General features: G+C 28.3%; 1 protein-coding gene across 2 annotated transcripts in view; it reads right to left on the bottom strand.

Moving 5' to 3' along the window:
• dtn (transmembrane protein 132C dtn) overlaps positions 1–6,574 on the bottom strand; it is a 91,321-nt gene extending 84,747 nt beyond the window's left edge. The window contains exon 1 of one of the 2 annotated variants that reach the window (XM_043048436.3): positions 6,314–6,574. In XM_043048436.3, the coding sequence (XP_042904370.1) occupies positions 6,314–6,362 (49 nt within the window). In that variant the 5' untranslated portion in view covers positions 6,363–6,574. The remainder of the gene's footprint in view (positions 1–6,313) is intronic. The other variant, XM_087150036.1, reaches the window with a different exon arrangement.
• Positions 6,575–21,736: the final 15,162 nt, after the last annotated feature.

The following is a 21,736-nucleotide window of genomic DNA, read 5'->3' as shown; positions in this document are numbered from 1 at the left end:
TATTAAAGCTCATGATCACAAATTTGATTTAAAACAGAAACTTTTTGTGAGATCACAATAGGTTTTACGACGGAAACTGAAATTAAAAGCTATTGTTAATATACATTGAAATCTTACGAACAACTGTTAAAATGTATTCAAATATCATACATAATAATAGTAAATTTGATTTAAAATGAAATTTTTTATGAGAACACGTTGGCTTTTACGAAGGAAACTGATATATCAAACGCGATTGTTAAAATAAATTCAAATCTCTTAGCAGATAATTATTAATATTTATTCAAATCTTGTAACTATTAATAACGAGTTCGATTTAAAGCAGAAACTTTTTGATAGATCATGATAGTTCTTGAGTTGGAATTAAAAGGGATCGTTAAAAAATGCATTCAAATATTTGAGTAATTAATCACTGATTTTTAAAAAAAAAAAAAAAAGAATCTTGTTGGATCATGACAGCTCTTAGAACGGAAGCTGTGATAATACGCGATTACTAAAATTGCACCGTTAACAAATAAAAGAAAATCATAGTCTATAACCAAGTAGCTCTTATCGGTAAAAGGCAAACATAATCGAATATGCTGAAGCACTTGTCTTCTTTTATTAAACACTCGACAAATAAAGTCCTTTAAATAAAACTGATAAGAGTGTTCAAAATCAAATATATATTGAAACATGGAAAAGAAAGCACTTTTTTTTTCTCAAAATTAACTAAAACGGAAATAATTTTTCAGACCCTTGCTTTAGTTGTATTAAGGATATATACTTCACTATAAAGAATAAATATTTAAAAAAATAATCCCAACAAAGTGAAGCGGTAAGATATTACTTAATTAAAACCCTCATTTGTTTCACAAATATACAAATTGGAAATAAAAAGTGACAGGTTTCAAGCGCTCAAAAATAGACGCCCATTTTCAAGACTTGCCAGACGTGAATTAAAAGTTATTCGAAATATAAAATGTAAAGTTGCAAAAGAAAACCTCTTTTTTGGCAACTAACTTTTGGTTTTGTAAATTTCAAATCACTTTTGTTTCTTCTCATTTATGCCTGGCAAGATTTGAAAATTGGCACCTATTTTTTAGAGCCTGAAACGTGTCAATTATTTATTTCCAATTTGTATATTTTTCATCCAAATGAGGTTTTCAAACAAGTAGTATAAAGAACATAATTTCATTCTACGGATAAAATTAAAATTATTAGTTTAAAATAAAGTACAACATTACAATGGTTATTGTAAAATATTACCATAACATCGTAAAAATTAAAAATACTATATTAATTTAATATATTAATTCAAAGGGTTAACATGTTAGAATAATATTTGTTTAAATTTTAATCTCAAACAATTTGGTCACTAGCCATTTTTTTTTAAATTCTCTCTGATTGGAAATATTTAGTAAATTTAAAACTCTTATGAATTGGCAAATGCGATTTCGTCTTGATACGAATTCAAGGTTTCTTCTGAAAAATGATATATGTTCTACTACTCTACAACAGAATAAATATTAAAAAAAAAAAAAAAAAAAAAAAAAAAAAAAAAAAAAAGACTAAGAATACGATACAGGGATTTAAGGATAAAAAAGAAGTCATTTTTTTCACTCATCGTGTCAGTTACCAGTCGCAGACAGATATTATCATTTAATCAGATGTAAAATAACGAATAGTCGAATACTATATATTGATGTAACTCATTAACTGATAGCAAACAGATGAAGGAGTTATTTAATATTTTTAAAGTGTATTTTTTTAGAAACGTGTGTAATGTTTTCAGGGGTAGATAAAATAAAAATATAATAAAGAGCAATGAAGGGGGGGGGGGGGACTACGCACTATCACATAAAACACACCATGACCTAAATTTATTATTTTTTATTCATTGTACGCCACAGTAACTAACTGAGGTAATTAAATATTAAAACAAATTACTAACTCCCTAGTTAAAAATATAAAAAAATGAAGTGTTAATTTCTAGTTAATGCTTTACAATTATAAAAGTTATACTACAGGTATTTCTAATTTGATAAGTGATAAAAACTAGATTTAACAATATTGATCAGCAGGTGTTCATAAGTAAATTAAAAAATACAAAAAGATTCCTCTAAAACTATTTTTAAAACACAGAAATTTTCTATAGTAACAAATGGGATTTTTATTTACTAACTTCCACCCTTTTTTAAAAAAAAAAAAAGGAAGCACGGCTATTTGACTCTAGCAACAGTTTTACCTTGGCACCACTCGGGCTCAAAATTGGCTCCATATGGATCAATATTGGAATGTCAAGATTTTTTTAATTTTGGTCCTATATAGGGCCAATAGCCTCTATATAGCCAGTATGGGGCCTATATTGGCTGAATATCGGGTGAGTATAAAATATCGGGTGAATCTAACAACTCTATGTAGGGTCATTATTAGTTGTAAATTGGCTGTAAGATATCGGGTGTGAATCGAACAATTCTATAGAAGGCCAAAATTGGTTGTAAATTGGTTGTAAACTATTGGGTGTGAATCGGGCAATTCTATAGAAGACCAATATCGGAAAATAACGGCCCTTTGAACTCTTATTGAGTCCCGATTCGTGAATGTTGATCCAATGAGGGCCCAAATTATTTTGCTGCTAGGGGATATGTGATTTTTTTTTTCGTTATTAGTTAATTTAATTGTTTTGTTATTTTTACAATTAAAACACTTCACAAAATAGTAATCAAACAATCAAATATGTTTGAAAGATATCTTTAATGAAACATCCTATTAAGAAAAATTTCTTTCTCTCTCATTTTTATTTATTACATTTAGTTTTAGTTTTTGAATCCATAAACATTTACGAAAATTATTCGCTCAAGTGGTAGCGAGATAACAATTGAGTTAAAAATTAATGGCTGAAATTTTTATTATTTTTTAATTTTGTCAGAACTTAAAGAGGCCACCATATTGATATTGCGCATATGTTTAGTTTATATAAGTGAAATGGCGGTCAAAATTACTTTTAATTCAATTTAAATCTGACTATAATTCCAAGAATAGCATACTGTTAGAAAGAAAGAATAAAAGAATTTTCTCCGAGAACAGCATATTGTTAGAAATGAAATCTTATGACGAATACATAAAAGGCAGCCACGGTAACAAACAATGCAATATTTTTTTAAGTTTTAATAAACCTTAAGCCTTTATTTAGAAAATTTATTTCTTTATAAGTAGTTGTTTCTCCATTTCAAGCGCTGCAGTGACAGGAAGATTTGAAAGTAAAACGCATAAGAAGAAAAACTAGTAGCAAACCATTTATTGCTGGTTCTCGTGAGGAGTTAAATAGGCTTTTTCCATTCTTATTTATAACTATTTGCTTCATCTTGATTAAAGAAAAAGAAAGACTTACACTCATATTACAACAATTAAACTTAATAGTGCATTTTCCCGAAAAAGATAAAAACTGGTAAATTTATTATTTAATTTTTTTAAATTTATTACTGTGATGCAGACATTTGTAATCCTCGAGTAATATCAGCTGTTATATCTAAAATTATACAATGGCAATATCTTTTAAAAACTTATGACGTAGTTATTATTATTTTTTTTTAAATGATCGAGTTAGCTTATGTAACCATTCTCTACCACCTTCTTTTTCTCAAAAAAATACTTCAGTCGTCATTAGCAGAGAATGGGTTAATAAACTATTTATAACTACTGCTATAATTTTATTGATTATAAGATAAGACTTCATTGGCATTTACCTAGCTAAAATATTGTATTAAAAATACTTTATTAATTCTTAAAAGACTCAATTAATAATTTGGAAGGAAAAATAAAGAGTATAAAGCCTTCAGAGTAACAAGAATGGGGTTTGTTGATTTGATTTGATTTATTGGTTTACATATATTTGCAGGCTTGTGTGCTCAATTTAGGTAGGCTTATAAGCCTTTGCCAAATAGAAGGACAAAAAGCTCAATATACAGAGAAGTACAGCACTAAGATACATCCAGGGTAAAGGCGGGATTCGAACCCGCTACCTCCATGCTTTGCACAGCGTGTAGGTAGCGGGTTCGAATCCCGCCGGAGTGCGGTATCTGTTACCCCACAGCGTGGAGGTAGCAGATACCGCTCGGCCAGGAAGGCCCCAATGGGGTTTGTTAAGAGCTTGAAAACCTTTTACTAAATTATTCACAATATGAAATTGGTGTATTTTTTTTAAAATCCTAGGAAATGAAAATTTTAGTTGAAAAACATTTTAACTTGTTAAAATGAACCAGTTTAGAAAAATTACCAAAACAAAAAATTAGGGGCTTAAATAATGAAAATTATACATATACAAATATTTAAAATTCGAAAAAACTTAACGAAGTAAATAAAAATAAAGGAGTTTGAAACAATTATGTATAGAGAAAAAAAAATTATTTTAATTACTATCGTCTGATAGTAGCTAAATATACATTTATTCGAATTTGTCCTAGGTATATAATTTTACTAATTACATATTTTCATTGCACGAGGAAACATACGTCGAAATTATCATAGTATATTTTAAAATATGATATGATATTATCTTATGAGCTGTTATTTTAATCCTTTTCAAAAAAAATTAATCCTTTTTAATCCTTTAAAAAAACTGTTGATACAGGCAGAAAAAAAACAATTAAATGAAACAATTATTATTAAATGAACGCATACGTTGTTTTTGTAGTATTATTCGCACACAACTATTTTTTAAAACAATTTTTAACTAATTTTATACGTAATAATCAAACAAAAATGTAAAATTTAGGAAGTCCTGTAATATTTATCTAAGAAATAATCATGTAAATCATGATGTAGAAAAGATTTGTTTGATAAGTTCTTGAATTTATTAAAATAATTTTTTAAGTTACAAACTCATTTTATTCAGATTTTATTTTTATTGTACAGATTTTTGTTCAATTATTTGTGGCCAAAAAGATTTACAAAGTTAATAATTTTAAAATTAATAAATAGTTACAATGGAAGCACAAATTTCTGAAATGAATAAAAATGTATAAAAACAGTTAATTTTTTATGATTAGTACATTAATTAATTTTTTTCAATATTAGTATTCATTCAGAAAAGTAATATTTTTATTCCTTACTTAAAATAGATCATAATTGCAAAAAGTAAATAAAAACTATTTTTAAGGCAGCTTTATGAAATCTATTCATAAGATTTTATTGTCAATAAAAGAAAACAATGAAACTATTTATAGTAATTTCTTTTTAAGTATTTCAAAGAGTATGGTTAGCATATAATTATTTTCACAATACATTTAGTTTATTCAATCTCATGCTGTTAATAAACCAATTGTTCTCCATAGTAAGAAAGATAATAATTGTTTAGTAAAAATCATAATTTATACTACTCCGTTAAATCTTTTTCTTTTTTTTTTCCATTTGTGAAGATTTTTTAAAATAAAAGAATGTCAATAAAAAATAAACAAAGAAACAATTTTTAATAATTTATGTTGATAATTTTAATTATTTCATATAATTATTTTCACAAAATAAATTGTAAAATCATATTATATATAGATATATAATCAATCAAATTGTATAATCATATCGCTATCAAAAACAAATTGAAAAAATATAATTATAGAAATTTTAAACAAACTATTCTAAATGTTCAAAAATATAATAATTGCTTATTTTGTATCACAATTTGTATTATATGTTAAATTGTTTTTTATTTCATAAATTTTTATTTAATAAAATTTTTAGCAGAAATTATGTACCTTACCATTTTTAATTTAATAAACAAATAGCGACAATTATAAAAGTAAATTTTTATAAAGCTATATTCAATCGATATGATAACAAAAACAAACACTTGCTTTTAATTAAACAATCATGAATTAAAACAATTTAAATCACTAATAATAGTTTTTGAAATGTTTTGTTTTCCTTTTTTGTAAATTTTCGTTAAAATATATATTTTATTGAAAATTATTTTAATATATATTTGTAATTTAATAAATGATTTATTTAATGTTTTCCCTTAATGGATATAGATAAAATATATTTTAAAACTATAACATAATCATAATCAGATGATGAACGAATAAGTCATAATCATCCACAAACGATATTATACGATTTCATTCATGGAATAATAAATCCTCATCTCATTTCATGCATTGTAAGGAAGTTTCCTACATTTCATCTAAAATAGTATGTGTATAACAGAGAAAACAACATTACACATTTGTTCATCTTTCACCCAAAATAGCCCCTCCCCCTTTCTGCCTTTAAAAATCAGATGATTCAAACATTCTGTTCCATTCATTTCAACAAACATTAAAAAATTTCAACTCACCAGGCGTCCAATACAGCAGGATCAACAAAAGAAAAATACCACTAAACATGGTGAATCTTTGTTCAGAATTTTGTCTTCAAACACGGTGGTAAACATAACGAAAACACAGCCGTTTTAGAATTATCGCCGGTGACTTGGTCCGCTTTGAAGAGTGTCATGGCGGCCTCTGCAAGGACCGCCTTGTTTCTTCCGAAAACCCCCTCAGTTTCGTTTTTGCCCCCCTTCCGCTTCGGTATCGGTTTGTGTCAGTCCGCGGATTACGAAGGCCTTTGCGTAGCAACCGTCTTGGTGACTCGGTGGAACTATATTATTGCGCAGGGATAATTAAACTCTACGACACCTATTAGCAGAGAGAAGAAGATTTTCTAGCAATTAACAGTTCAGCTGGTGACGGTGTGTCCGAGTCGAAATGCTTATCCTGCAAAACAACATCTGCGCAAAATTGAAGATGTATCTTTATCATTTTAATTAAATATAATATTGTTTGTTTTTTTGCGAAAAGGCACAAATTTAATTTTCTTAATTTCAAACTTCTTTTAAAGTTTTAAAAATTGATAGCAATTAATTAAAAAAAAAAAAGAAAGTATAGATTTATTTATTTCTTCAATTATTACCGAAAAATAGACTTTCTATTTTGATAATTTAATTTTTAAAGAAACTTCCTGAAAAACATTTTCATTAAATGCGAAAAAAAAAAAAAAAATCGATTTTTTTTTTTTTTTTTTTAAATATTATTAGCGTAGAGAGGGATTTTCTAGCAATTAAATAATCTGTTGGGAACGGTACGTTCTTGTCGAAATGTTTATCCTGTAGAAATTTGAAATTTTGCCTGTGTATTTTTAATTAGATGAACTAATTTGATTTTTTGAGAAAAGGCACTACGATCAAATTTGGTTAAATCTTCCTATAGAATACTATGTATTGAAAGATTTTAAATTTTCTTATTTATACTAGATAGGACTTCTTTTGAAATTATAAAAATTGTTAATGATTATTTTAAAAAAAAAACGATAATTGAATACTAGATAACTGAAATTTTAAAGATAGTTAAATATTTTAATCATGTAAGGAAAAAAACGAATTTTTTTTTTTAATGGCACAGTGAAGAAGATTTTCTGGCAGTTAATTGGTGACAGTATGCCCGAGTCAAAATGTTTATCCTTTGAAAATTCAAAATTTTACCAGTGTATTTTTAATTAAATACGCTAATTTAATTTTTTGTGAAACGGCAGAAATATCACATTTGTTTAAATCTTCCAATAAGATACTGTATATTGAAAGATTTGAAATTTTTCTATTTGTACTAGGTCGAACTTTGTTTGAAATTTATGGTTTTTTTTATCATTAAAAAAATACAATTAACTGGAAACTATTAAAAAAAACATAATTGAATATTTGATAATTGAAATTTTATTGCTTCCAGAGAATATTTTCGTCTATTGTATAAAGGGAATGGAAAAAACAAATCGATTTCAATTTTTTTTTTTTTTTTATTCGAGGAAGAATACTATTAAGTATCCATTTTCTAACAAATAGATGCATTTTTCTCTATTTATCTTTATTTGTTCTCATTACGAATATGATATTATTTAAAATTTTAAGAAGGAAAAAAATTGCAAATAACTTTATGCATAGACTGCAACTACTACGGATTCTCTGTAGTCTCAGAAGGAAAAAAACTTTTCCTTGCAATATCAGGTGTAATGTATTTATACTTTAATAAATTAAAATTAAAAGAATTATGTCCACTAAACACAACTAATTTAAACAGATGCATTTAAAATAATATAGACGAATACTTAAGTTTTGAAGGTCTAATGTAATTTTTTTGTTTTAAATATTTGTCTGTTTCAAAATATTCTGCTATAAATCCCTACTACTGAAAAAAATAATTCGAAACTGAGCAGTAGTTGGAGTCTCTGTTTACTTCATGCATTTTGTGGAATGGGGTGTGGGAAAAACTGCTAAAATATTATTTTACAAATTTCCGAAATATTATTTCATAAAGGTCACGGTTTCCATGTGACTTACAAATTTAAAAAATAATATTGTCGAAATTGAAACAAGTGTCAATATTTTAATACAATTGTGACTACCACTACATATTATAATAGGAGTTATATCTGTATAACAATTCTTTTTTTCTGCAATGAACGTTAAAGTGAATCTTATCCTATACTGTGCTGCGAGCATATACATCCTTGTGCAAATTAATTGAAACAAACTCAATAAATTCAGAAAACTAAGAGAAAATGCTATTTTATTTAAATTTATACAAACTCAAAAATTTTTAGTACATAATATGATCTCCACGACACTTTATTAACATTTGGACACGATTCGGCATAGATTCCACTAATTTTTTACAGTCATTTATAATATTTGTGTCCTTGTACCACACATGAATTAGAATTAACGCCGTGATTAGCTTCTCCATAGTTGTACAGTCCATATTTAATAGGCGATTCTTGCATATGGCCCAGAGATTCTCAATTGGGTTGATATCCGGAGAGTTCCCTGGCCATTCAAATGTCTCAATTTGATTCTCAGACATGAATTTCTTAACAATTTTGGGCGTATGGCAAGGAGCTAAATCCTGTTGAAAAATCCCTGTTCCATCAGGGTATCGTTTCTTCAACTCTGGAACAACTTTTTTACCCAGAATAGCAATGTACTGCTCAGAACGCATCATACCGTCAATAGGCTGCAAAGGTCCAACCCCATTGTAACCGAAACAACCCCAAAACATCTTCTTTAAAAAACACGAGAAAAAAAAGTTTGTTTCAATTAATTTGCACTAGGGTGTAAGTCCGATCAAACTCTGGGTAACAGGGTTGCCACGGGCAAATAAAATTCAAAAACTGCTGTTAATAAAATTCAAAATTATATTAAAAGAAATTAAAATTAACAACTATTTAAGCATTTTTTTTTCAGTTTATTATTGAAAGTGAAGGCAATGAAAGTTTTTGTTTTAAATATGAATAATATTCTAAAATAGTGAGCAGATAAGATCCAATCAAAGTCGGGGTAGCAGGGTTGCCACTGGCAACTAAAAATGCAAAAAGTACTGCTAATAAAATTCAAAATTATATTAAAAGAGAAACATCATCTTCGGAGTATCGGTTAAATGCATACCTGGCAGTGCAGTGAACCTTAGAAAAGCATTGATATAGGACATACCGGGCAGTGGTCCTTAACTAGACCAGTATATATTTTTGACATTTACCAAAGCGACTATGGGATTGTCAACATTCACCGGTGGAAGTTAATAACCACCAATTTCGGTCTTCCACAATAACATGTACATTTAATGTATTTTATCTCCCCAAGCATTTTTAAATTAAGTTTCTTGAAGTCAGAGTGTTTAACTTAATTTTATTACATATTTATATTTTTTATTGGTGCATTAGCTTTTTATAACCGTAGATTTTTTTAATGTAATTTATCCAAGTGAAAAAGAAAAAGTTAGCAAAAAGTGGCTAGCAAATGAAAAGGACCAATCAGTATCGGTCATTGACTCATTAGGCTTGAAGAAAAAGTGGCTACTAAGTCAACCGGCCACTGGCTACTAGCTGAAAATCTGAATTTTCAGATCTACCTCAATGCCGTAGTTCTCAGTAATTTTAAAAACCTATAAAAAAAATTTAAAAAAAACAAGCTTAAGATTTGAAAAGGTATTTCTTTATTTCCTGAGAAAATATATGATGAGGTATTTTGGAACTTTTTAATATTACACGGGAGAAAAAAATTTAAAATAAGATTTGAAATAATTGATTTTTTTTTTCTTAACTTGAGAAATAATAGTTTTACAAACAAAGCATTAAGCTAACACTAATTGCTAGTACTGTTTTATATGTTATAATGAGGCTAGGATATTGATAAACTGAAATTCTTTAAAAAAAAATCTTTAAGAAAAATGAGAAAAAAAGTATTTAAGAATCATTAAAAAATACTTTAAAACAAAAATAATGTCATTAAAAATGTTCGAAAAACATATCTTATAATAACTTTTTCATAAGAAAGGAAATTATAAATTTCAAATTACGCATTTAAGAGAAAATAAAGTAATAATTAAAATTAATGTGTAATTTATGAAAAAAATACAAAAATTTTAAATGCCTAAATAAGATTAAAAAGTATTTAATAATTTTTAGTAAATATCTTCAAGAACATGAGAATTGCATTGTATTATTAAATGCTTTTTTATGTTCTTCAATTTGAAAAATTGAGTCTTATATATCTGGAAAAACTACATCATCGACACCTAAATCAATGGGATTCAATACAAAATTCACTCATATTTATTTAAAAAAATTAAATACGCAAGCAAAATGCTCTTAAAATGAAAGTTTTTCTCAAAATTTTAAAAAATGTATTAAAAATAGAAGAAAAAAATCTAGAAAGTGAGAAATGGCTTAAAACTATGAATTTAACTACCTTTTAAACGAAAGAAGAAGAAAAACGAAAATGCGAAAAAATACAAAAGAAAATGCCTTTATCATCAACTTCACTTCCTAGTTCTATTTATAATGGGATACTTGCAAGCGACGTCACGCGTGGGTCATCCAATCAGGTTCGACAAACACGCGTGATGTCGCTTGCAGACATTCGATTAAATCTGATCCAAATTTATTTAGAGTGATAATAAATCCAAGCTTTAAAGTCAAAACATAAACACTATCCAAATGATTAGTTACAAGTATCTAATTCATATAACTCCTCGCTTCATTTTCAGTTCATAATATCCTAGAAACATAGCAACGAACTATTTTGATAGCATCATTAACCCTTTCTGGGCCGTGTTGCCGGTCTGGCAACTCTAATTCATCAAATGCTACAAACCACTAGAAATGTAAAACTAATTGCGTTTAAACGTTTAGCAACCGCTATTCTTTTAACCGGTATTGAATTGAGAGAGTCCGTCGATAGCGTCATCTGGTCGGACCATTGATGTTGAAGGACTGGAAGAGGAATCAATGTCACCAGGGTTCATGGACTTTGCATTCAAGATTTCTGACCATTTCATGCTGACCACTGATCGACCATTTTCCTTTTCGAGTGAGTAATACGTATTTCATTCTCTTGCAATTATGTTTGGATGTGGCAAAGGAGGTAAAGTTTAGATTTGACCATTTCATTTTAATTACTGCAAAAATGTTTTCTCGACGCTGCGGACGTGGCGGCAAGATTACTCACCCACCCACCAAGAGAATTGTAATACCGGTGATATATCCCAACTACATAAAGCCAGATGCTAAGCCCGGTGAAATTTTTGAAGATGAATATGGACACTTCCATTGCTGGTCCAAAAGAGGAAGTTACTGCACGCTCAGCGATTTTAAAGTGCCTGAAAGAGCTGTAAGACCATATTATTCGGCCAATTCAATTCCGGTAACTCAACAAATTGCGCCTGAAATGCCGACTACATCAGCTGACGCCCCAGCTATGGAAATCAACGATGACGACCAGCATATGCAACAGACTAAAGAAGTTTCGACCTCTGATTCAGAAAGTATTAACAAAAACAACATAGAACCTCCTACAAAGAAAAGGAAAAAGAAGAAAAAGCCAGCGGATGTCAAAAAAACCTGATAATTACACAACCACGACTACAAATAGCTGCTCCTCTTTACCGCTAGAGACCGCCACTATCTTAGCAACATCAGAATCCAAAGAGGATTTCAACAAAGCTCCAAATCCACCCTCAACTTCAGTGAAAGTTCTACATATCAAGTTTGCAAAAGTTTTAATCCGTGGACTACCAGTTGACTTCAAAACAGAGGATATTTCCCTTGAATTAGGGAAATTAAACATCGAAACCCACCACGTAATACAGTTAAAAAGAAGAGTAGGAGGAAAATACAGGCTCCTCCCACTTTTTCTCACAATCCTTAAAGAAACGGAGAATCACCGGCAAATTTTCACCATAACAGACATACAGCGGATTCCAGTCCGAGTAGAACGTTTTCGTGGCGGTCGAGGACCGCTGCAGTGTTTTAATTGCCAGGAATACGGCCACGCTCAACGGACATGCAATGCACCTCCCAGATGCGTGAAATGCGCTGATAACCACAGATCCTTCGAGTGTCGTAAGGATAGACTCACACCACCAAAGTGCTGCAACTGTGGAGAAATTCACACCGCAAACTACACGGGATGCAAAGCCCGCCCCAGCAGGAAGAGCCCTCGTTCTGTTCCTTCTACACCAGCCAAATTGGCTCACAGACTTGTATCACTAGTGAAAGAGCTGCAAAACCTACTAAAAATGAAGAAGTGTTTCGTCTTTTGCAAAGGATCCTAGGTTAGACAGCTCTAGTTCAATGACATATTATTTCTCAATTCCGGACTTTTAATTTCAACATTGAACTCTAAATTCTACACTTTCAATATATATCTTAATTAAACATGTGCTAGTTAAATGTAGAAATTTAATATGTATCAATTTCTGCTAATGCTTATTTATGTCAACCTATGTATATATATTACAAATTATGTTTATATTTATATATGTCAACAGATGTCAACTTAGATTCGATATTCAAATGTTATATTTACTACATTTATTTATGTCAACCTATGTATATATATTTCAAATTATGTTTATATTTATATGTGTCAATTTAGATTCGATATTCAAATGTTATATCTACTATATTTATCTATGTCAACCTATGTATATATATTTCAAATTATGTTTTTATTTATATGTGTAAATTCAGTTTCGATATTCAAATGTTTATTTACCCAAGCAAAGTGCTTGTAATTTTGTATTAGCTACCACATCGACTGCTAAATTCAAAATGTTATCACTTTAAACTTATGTAAATTTCTAGATGTATGGGATAGGGGCCGTTGCGCGGCCCAGGTGTCCAATTTTTTATAAATAAAGTAAAGTAAGCAATTCTTTTAACCGGGGTTTCTTAAACTTTTTGGTGTGGTGATCCCATAGGCGTGGCAAAAATTAAAAAGGAGCGTGGCACGTCATGCGTAATTGAGCTGTCTGTTTCTTTCTTTGTACTGCAATATGCTATGCAGTCTTAGGTCATTAAATTTTTATTTTAAGACACAGAACAATGTGAAAATTTTAAATAAGTAACAAATTTCGAAATATAAAACAATAATAAAAATGGGTCGAAGCGTTTTAATTTTTTCTTTGTCCGCATTGTCTTATCTTTATCTATTTTCCGATGCATTGTGTAAAAATACTCAGTAGTTATAAAATCATTATAATAAGTTAGAAAAATATCAAAATTACTAACATTTTTGTGCAAACCTACTGCAGGTACTGCGACCCCTGTTGACGTCGCGACCCACAGTTTAGGAAACTCTGCTTTAAATAACAAAGAGTTAAAGTGTGTCGTTCACTTTGAAATGTATTGTCTAAGGTCGCTCTAGCTAATGTCTACCTATATTTGATCGAAATTTGCTGTTCCGGAGGAAAGGGTTAAATAAATCAATTTTAACCCTCCTGGCGTCAAGCCCGTTATATTACGGGCTTCATTTCCTTGCTAAAAGCGGCTTGCCCGTGTTTTCACGGGTTCACGATCTGCCTCTGGAGCGGCGAACCCGTCTTTTTCTCCTCTAGAATATTTCCTTCCCCCTCAACCTCCTACTGCTCACAAATTGAGAGGCGTATAAGCTGTCATCGTAAATCACTCACTGTGCTATAGTATTTCTGTTTGAATAGATGTGAATATTTTGCATTCTTTTTGATTTTTGAACCCCCACTCAAACTAAAAGTTTACCTTTAATAAACAGGTTATTTTTTTTTTTGTTCAACTTATTCGATAGATTTAATTTTATTCAATATTTATTGCTTAATTTATTATACTAAATCTTTAAATGTTTTAAATCGTTTTGTATTTTTAAATTTCAAATAACTTTCGAAAATTCATTTAATTTTAGTGTAAATTGCAGCAAATTATTTCTTCTCTAAATAATAATGTAATATTTAATGAACTAATTTATGAATTTTTAATATTACCAATTTTCTATAATATTTAACTAATTTAGTTAAAGTAATTAATTGTTTTTTAAAAAAAATTTTTTTTTTTGCTTACAAAATATATTTCAAAACAATTCTTGCAATTGAAGTTAACTCTAAAAACATTCTCTCCTCTTCATGTAATGTTCTGGACTTTCTCAGCGTTTGTCTAAAATCCCGTCACCTATGACACTAGTTTTATTTGTACTTTAGTTTAATGATATTGAAACATTTTCATGGATAGAGAGGAAATCGAAATTCTTTTCATTTGGAAATACGTTTTATTAAATTAGTAAAATTACAAGCTGTTAAAACTCCAAATAACTAAGTGAGTTTCAATATACCAAATATTTTTTTTTCATCCAAGCAAATAATCAAATGAATTGTAAATTTTTATGTCACTCACATTACGATATACATTTTAAAGAAAACGATTTATAGCTTGTTTTAGTAAAAACAAATAAGTTTAATAATAAATTTAAATTTTCTTAATAAATTATATTAAAAAAAATTACAAGCTGTTAAAACTCCAAATAACTAAGTGAGTTTTAATATACCAAATATTTTTTTTCCATCCCCACAAATAATCAAATGAATTGTAAATTTTTTGGTCACTCACATTACGATATACATTTTAAAGAAAACGATTTATAGCTTGTTTTAGTAAAAACAAATAAGTTTAATATTAAATTTTCTTAATAAATTATATAAAAAAAAATTACAAGTTGTTAAAACTCCAAATAACTAAGTGAGTTTTAATATACCAAATATTTTTTTTTTCATCCAAGCAAATAATCAAATGAATTGTAAATTTTTATGTCACTCACATTACGATATACATTTTAAAGAAAACGATTTATAGCTTGTTTCAGTAAAAACAACTAAGTTTAATAATAAATTTAAATTTTCTTAATAAATTATGTAAAAAAAAATTACAAGTTGTTAAAACTTCAAATAACTAAGTGAGTTTTAATATACCAAACATTTTTTTCCATCCTTGCAAATAATCACATAAATTTTAAATTTTTTATGTCACTCACATTACGATATACATTTTAAACAATCCGGAATTTGAAAGTTGTTGATAACGAGGGTGAATACAGTGTTGATTAAAAATAAAATCTTGGTAACAAATACCAACTGCACCGAAATGACCTTACTTTCCACTCCCCCTAATATTCCATTAATTTAACACAATCAAATTAAGTATTACAGTACTGTCATTCGTACTAGAATATTCATCTATTGACGGTCTAAATACAAAAGTAAATGATACTTCTAGTTACGTGATGATCTTGTTAAGTTATTGAAATCGTTTTTAGAAGTTTCATTTGAAATGAGCAATAAACAAGCTTTATTGTGATGTAAATATAATCTAGACTCCGCTTATAACTGTTCGGATGAAGTGAGTTTCGCCTATCGCTTTCTTTTCTATTTATGATCAAAAATACTATGAAAGATGATCTAAAAGAAATGGACGTACTGTAATAAGCAGAACGTGTTGCATTAAGTTAGCGAAATGTGAAATGCAGAGAAGATTTGTCACTGTATTTTCTGAGATTCTTTTCGAGAAATTCTCGACTGCAAGAAAATAATAAAACTTAAAATAAGAGCTTCAATAAATTTAGGATGAATAATAATAATATTTGGGAATAAATATGAAAGACATAATGTTTTTTTTTTCATTCTTAGGAATTGTATATCTTTGAATTCATAAATGACGGTGTAATTTATTTTATAAGGCATAATGCAACCTCTTATATGTTTTTTTTTAAGTGATAACAAGTTCTTGCGCCCTACCATAGTCTCAAGTATATCCATAACCCACAAGCTCCTTAAATACGTTGCTAATTACTATAAATAAAATATTCTTAAAGTGTTACTCTTATAAATAGTAAATATAGTGGACAGGGAGGCAAGTTTTATTACACGAAATATTTCTTAGCACATATAATTTGAAACCATAGAGTAATACGTATAATACTTTTTTCTTTAAAAAATGTAATTTTAAAAAAAAAATGTTATTGCAACTTTTCATTAGTTGATATGTTACAAAAGTAGTGCAATAAGTTTTTATTTTTTTGCAAATTTGAAGCTAAAGATCCCGAAAACTTTATTCCTAAATTTGATCTGCTTAAATGTATTAGTAATAATTTAAAAATAAAAAAGAAAATTAGATGAAAGATAAAATTATACTGATAACCTCGTTAGAAATACAAAATATAGCAACTTCATTAAAATTCATTTATATATAGCTTACTTTATTCAATTAAATAGTATTTATAAAATACAAACGAAGTTATGCAATAAAATATTTATTTAAATGAGAAAATGTTAAACAGGTTAATGTTAATTAAAATATCAGTTGTATTATGTTTTAAACATGTGTAAAAATTACAAATTCTCAATTGTATGATATACTTCAAAACAAGGTACAACACACAAAGTGACATTGCACTGTTTACATTGAAATCGAGATTCTTTCCTAACTCGTTGTCCTTTTGAGTCAAAATTTTTACTCCGCCACCCCCCTAGAAAAGAAATCCTACCCTTATCTATTCTGAATAGAAGGAGTGACTAGTTCGATGACGTTCGACTTAAAAACCTGAATTTGCAATCCCATAGCTCATTTCCTATTATACGTCAGTCATTTCCTATCTCTTGACTTTGAAGAGGGATGAAAGAATGGAATTCGGGGGAAAGCAATATTTATATTGTAATAGATTTTTATACTTATACACATAAGTTTTTTTCAATTTTTTCTCCAGCTAAGTTAGGTTCTATAAAGAAATAAAAAAAGCAAACATATCCTACTTATAAAAATTAAATATAGACTAATGAATATAAGAATATAAAGTAATGAATATATAAAGTAACGAATAAAAATATAAAATCCCATATTCATTCTATTTACCATTTCCAATTTTGAAAATATCTTCCTTTTCTTTTGTGTAATTCTTTTCTATGTCATTTAATTGCCATACAAAAGGTGTGCACCTTGAATAATGCATAATCGAAGTACTTTTTTATGACAAAGTATTTTTATGTCATGTTTACAGGTTGTAATTATTGTCAGTTTTTTTCACAGAAAAAGAAAAGCAGAGCAACGATTTTTTTCCGATTTTGCATGCACTGTATTCTATTCTATAGGCGGAAAAAATTAGTGTTGTCAGCTAGAAGTATAGTTATTTACCTTTGAGTCTGAGACAATATTTCTAAATGGTGTCTCAGAAACATATTTGGAATAACTGATTCTATAGGTCATCATGGTGCAAAGAGTTAATTTTTTTCATGAAAAAAATTTAATTGATATTTATTATACTAAATCAATACAACCAAAAATCTTTAAAAATATGTTTATTTTTGTATATTTAAATTCTTTTACTGTGACGTACTTTTTTTCAATATATATTGTTTGATTTATATTGTAAAAATCATTCACACGAAATTAAAGCAGTAGACAAAATAGCAAAGAATCAATGTATTAATTCTTGAAATCAAGGATGGCGCCAGACTCTGCCCGACAAGGGGTCAAGTCTCCCCCGACTGGGGGGCTCAAACAAATTCAAAATATTTAAATTAATTATACTTTACATTTTTTTCAAGTGTGTTTCTAAGAATCTAAAATCAGTAATATTGATACCCATAATGTGCAGATTCCTTTTAATGTAAAATTTAAATCTAATTTTTTTTCTGTTATCGATATATTTTGTACTGTATGGTGCAATTTACCATACATTGTAATCGTAAAAATTACTTCTGTAATGAAGAATAGTTGTAGCAGTAACCGCTGTTTCAAAAAAATTCGACACTTCTTACTCTCATAAAGCAAAAATTATTCGATAATAAAAATCAGAAATTTCATACACATTTAACAAAACATTTAAAGAATATTTTAATATAAAATGTTATTTTTATATGCATCGATTGACTTTTGACTCATTTAAATATTTTTCAAATAAAGTTTTAAGTACATTTTTTGCATCCACGTATTCTATCTAAATATATCATGCCCCGTTTCGAAGGAACTTCGAAATGGTTATGCCCATAAAATTGCAAAATTTCTATTTTTTTTAATTGTTACACTGTATAATTTTACGGACAAAAAAAGGGCTATTTTAATCAGGGGACTCGATGCTAATATATATTGTAAATAAATACAAAGATACTTCGAAAATTTCTCCTTGCGATTCCCTTTTCTTTTCAAAGATGCTTTTAAAGTGAACATCTATGTCCGGCAAAATGCTAATTTCTCTATTTGAGAAAAAGAGTAAGTCCATCGGCTGAAAATATAAGATTCAAACAATATAGCTGAAATTTGTAATTATTTTTAAATTTACAAATTTTAAATTTGCTTCCGAGAAACGAATATTAACTAACTTACATTTTTAAAAAAAAATTGCAACACATGGCTGCTGTTTGTCTGCCTATGTTTTCGTTTCACTGCAAAGCTGAAAGCACACTTTCTACCAAGATTTCCGTTTCGCCCTGCAAAAGCGTTTTACATATTGGCATATGCCTGCAACGAATAACCTTTCACACAGTTAATTGATTATTGTTTACCACATGTCAACGCGAAACATTCTTTCCTCTACGATTTAAATTTGTTTTTGCTTTCATAGTTACGAATTTTAAGTCACAAGAAATGGACACTAAAAATTAAGAAGTTAGGGGACCAAATTTCGAAAAAAAAAAAAATTATTTTTATTTTTCAGGACTTATTTGACCGATTTTGCTTTTTGATTGAATCGAAAAAATTCTCATACAATTGTTAAAATTCGTTTTTCCAAAGGTAATTCCATGCAAAAAATATAGTTTTAAATAGTTATAAAATATTTAATATATTTATAATATGCGTTGAAAAATTCTGAATCACGATTTTTGAAATTCCCGTGCAGTAAATGGCGACTGATGCACGTTAAATCTATCGAGTCGCAAAGCCCCCCATGTTCCCATAACAAATAAACAACACTGGGGGTACTTATCCAGGAGTTTCCTGGTCTTCTGGATTGGTTCAAAATTACAAGGCTACGGAGTTGAAATTGGGTCGGTTGTTCAACGACGGATAAAATAAAATAGCAAGATCTACAAACCTGAAACTATAGACAAACTTGTATGTTTATCCAGATCAGAATGCGTTTTTCTGTTTATTTTCGTAACTTAAAATATGGTATTGATTCTTTGTACGTGAAAATATGATTAAATCAAAAGTTAATCAAGGTGTTCCCTTTTTCCATTTCATGCACTGTACATAAAATAAGTCAATGAGAATCTGTTAGGTTGATTAATATATATTTTAGGATATTGAATATGAACAGTTTAATTGTTTTTCTGACTCAATCAACAATCTTTTTACTACTAAGAAAATGATAAAAAAGATAATAAATAAAAAATATTTTGTTATTGTTTTTTTTCCGACTGCATATTTATTGCGTTGATTAAAATATAAACCTTGAATCCGAATAAGTAAATGATTTTCCTCAATTAATAGTATTTTTAAAAAAAAAAGATTAAAAAATTAATTTTTTTTTATTTTGTTCTTATACTTTCATTTTGCTTGAAAATTTCAAAAAGAAATTATGTGATCACATAAACCATTGATAAACACATTACATAAAAAAGAATTCGCAAAGAAGAGGACCTGTGTATCCCCTTCTTAGTTCTCCAGAAGAAAGAATAGCAGTTTGAAAGATAAGTTTCCAAGAAAATGAAGATGTGTCTGTGGGAAAGGATTTCTATGGGACTTCGAAAAGTCTTCAATTTCACCTATGTCTAATCGCATCCAGTCTCTAGTTTGACAATGTACAGGTAAAGTTATGGGTAGTGCAGTGAAACTATAATTACATAGAATTTACAATATATTTTACTAATTTTTGTTACTAATTAAGAACAAATAGATAAAAAGTCAACTACAAAATTTTTTTATTAGGCATTTGTAAAAGAATTTTTGACATAATTTAGAAAAAAATGTGACCAGACTATTTTCCGGACGAGACTTTAAAATTTTCCCGTGGGAGGGGGGGGCATGCCCGACAGGGGAGCAATTCCCCCTCCCCTGATCCCGCCTTTGCTTGAAAAAATATTCTTGCAATGATTCTTGTACTGATATTTATTCCTTGCATGCGAAATTTAATAAGATTTTGATATGTTTTCATTCTTAATATTATTTTTACTATGAAAAAATGTAATGAAAAATGCAGTTTTGCTTAATAACTACTAGTGTAAATAGAAATTCATATTTTTTGAAGTTTTATAAATCTCTATTAGAATACCTAACGATTTTTACTCAATCGCGTAAACGATGAATTAAAAATGGATATTTCGTTTTGAAACAGTAGCGCTAACAAAAGCTTTTTCTCCCTCTCAAAGAAAAAGAGCCATTATACATGAAAATATAATATCCACTGAATTGACGTTATATTTCGCATCTATAGTACTATTATATAAGTACTATATAAGTACTATAAATTATTTTTTAAATTCAAAGATATCATTAATGTGGATTAAAAAGGTAAATATGATTTGTTATTAACACGTATATCAACGAAATTGTTCTCATCCTACATGAACTTAGAACTGAAGTAAATTAAAAAGGATGCACATTTTTTTTTAAAACTTGGCAATTGTATCTGGGAAATCACCGGTGATACCTGATTGCGCTAATGGTTTTCTGAAATATGGTGAACTGCGCTGCTAACATCTTATCCCCCTTTAATAAAGGTTGGTGGACTGCGCTTAAAGTAACCCTCCTACCTCTTCATGCAGTAAAACAATTTCTGATAAAAGCATCGTCTCGCCAATATTGTTCGCCAAAAGCTAGTGTGTTGAGGGTGGAGGGGGATTAGTCAATAAGATTTCCTCCATCTTTTAGTAATTTCTATTTAAAAGGAATTTTTTTATATGTTTGTAAATTTTAATACTTCTGTAATTTTAAAATACGAACTGTATTTAAGCTATGAAAAAAATTTTTTTTCCTAGTTCATTTTAAGGTGACATATGGCTTTCAAAGTTTCGAAAATCGGTCAAAATTTTAATTAGACCTATGCAATTGTTTCAAGAATATTGGTTGAAAAGTTAAAACAAATATATACATTTGTTGCTCACTTGTCGTTTTAAGTTGGTTAAAAAATAAAAGTTCAGGGTAAAGTATCAAGTTTTAATTAAGTTTAAAAAACCTTACTTTAATATTCAATAATTTGAATTTATTTAATATATTTAATAATTTAAACATTTTTTTACATGCAATTTTTGAATATATTTAATAATTTAAATTTTAAACCAGTTTCAACCAATCTATCTTAACCAAACTTCTGCATATTATTTTTAAAAAAATATTTGAACATAAAATGTCTCTGACCAGAAGCCATGGTTGGCAATCATTATTTTTTTTACTCCAAAATCGCACATGTTTGATTTAAAATGGATTTATTCGAATAAAA

Source organism: Parasteatoda tepidariorum, chromosome 8, assembly GCF_982258835.1.
Source record: "Parasteatoda tepidariorum strain Cologne lab strain chromosome 8, Ptep-v5.0, whole genome shotgun sequence".
Lineage (NCBI taxonomy): Eukaryota > Metazoa > Arthropoda > Arachnida > Araneae > Theridiidae > Parasteatoda > Parasteatoda tepidariorum.
Note: the sequence above shows the minus strand (reverse complement) of the source record. Positions and strands in the feature narration are given on the sequence as shown.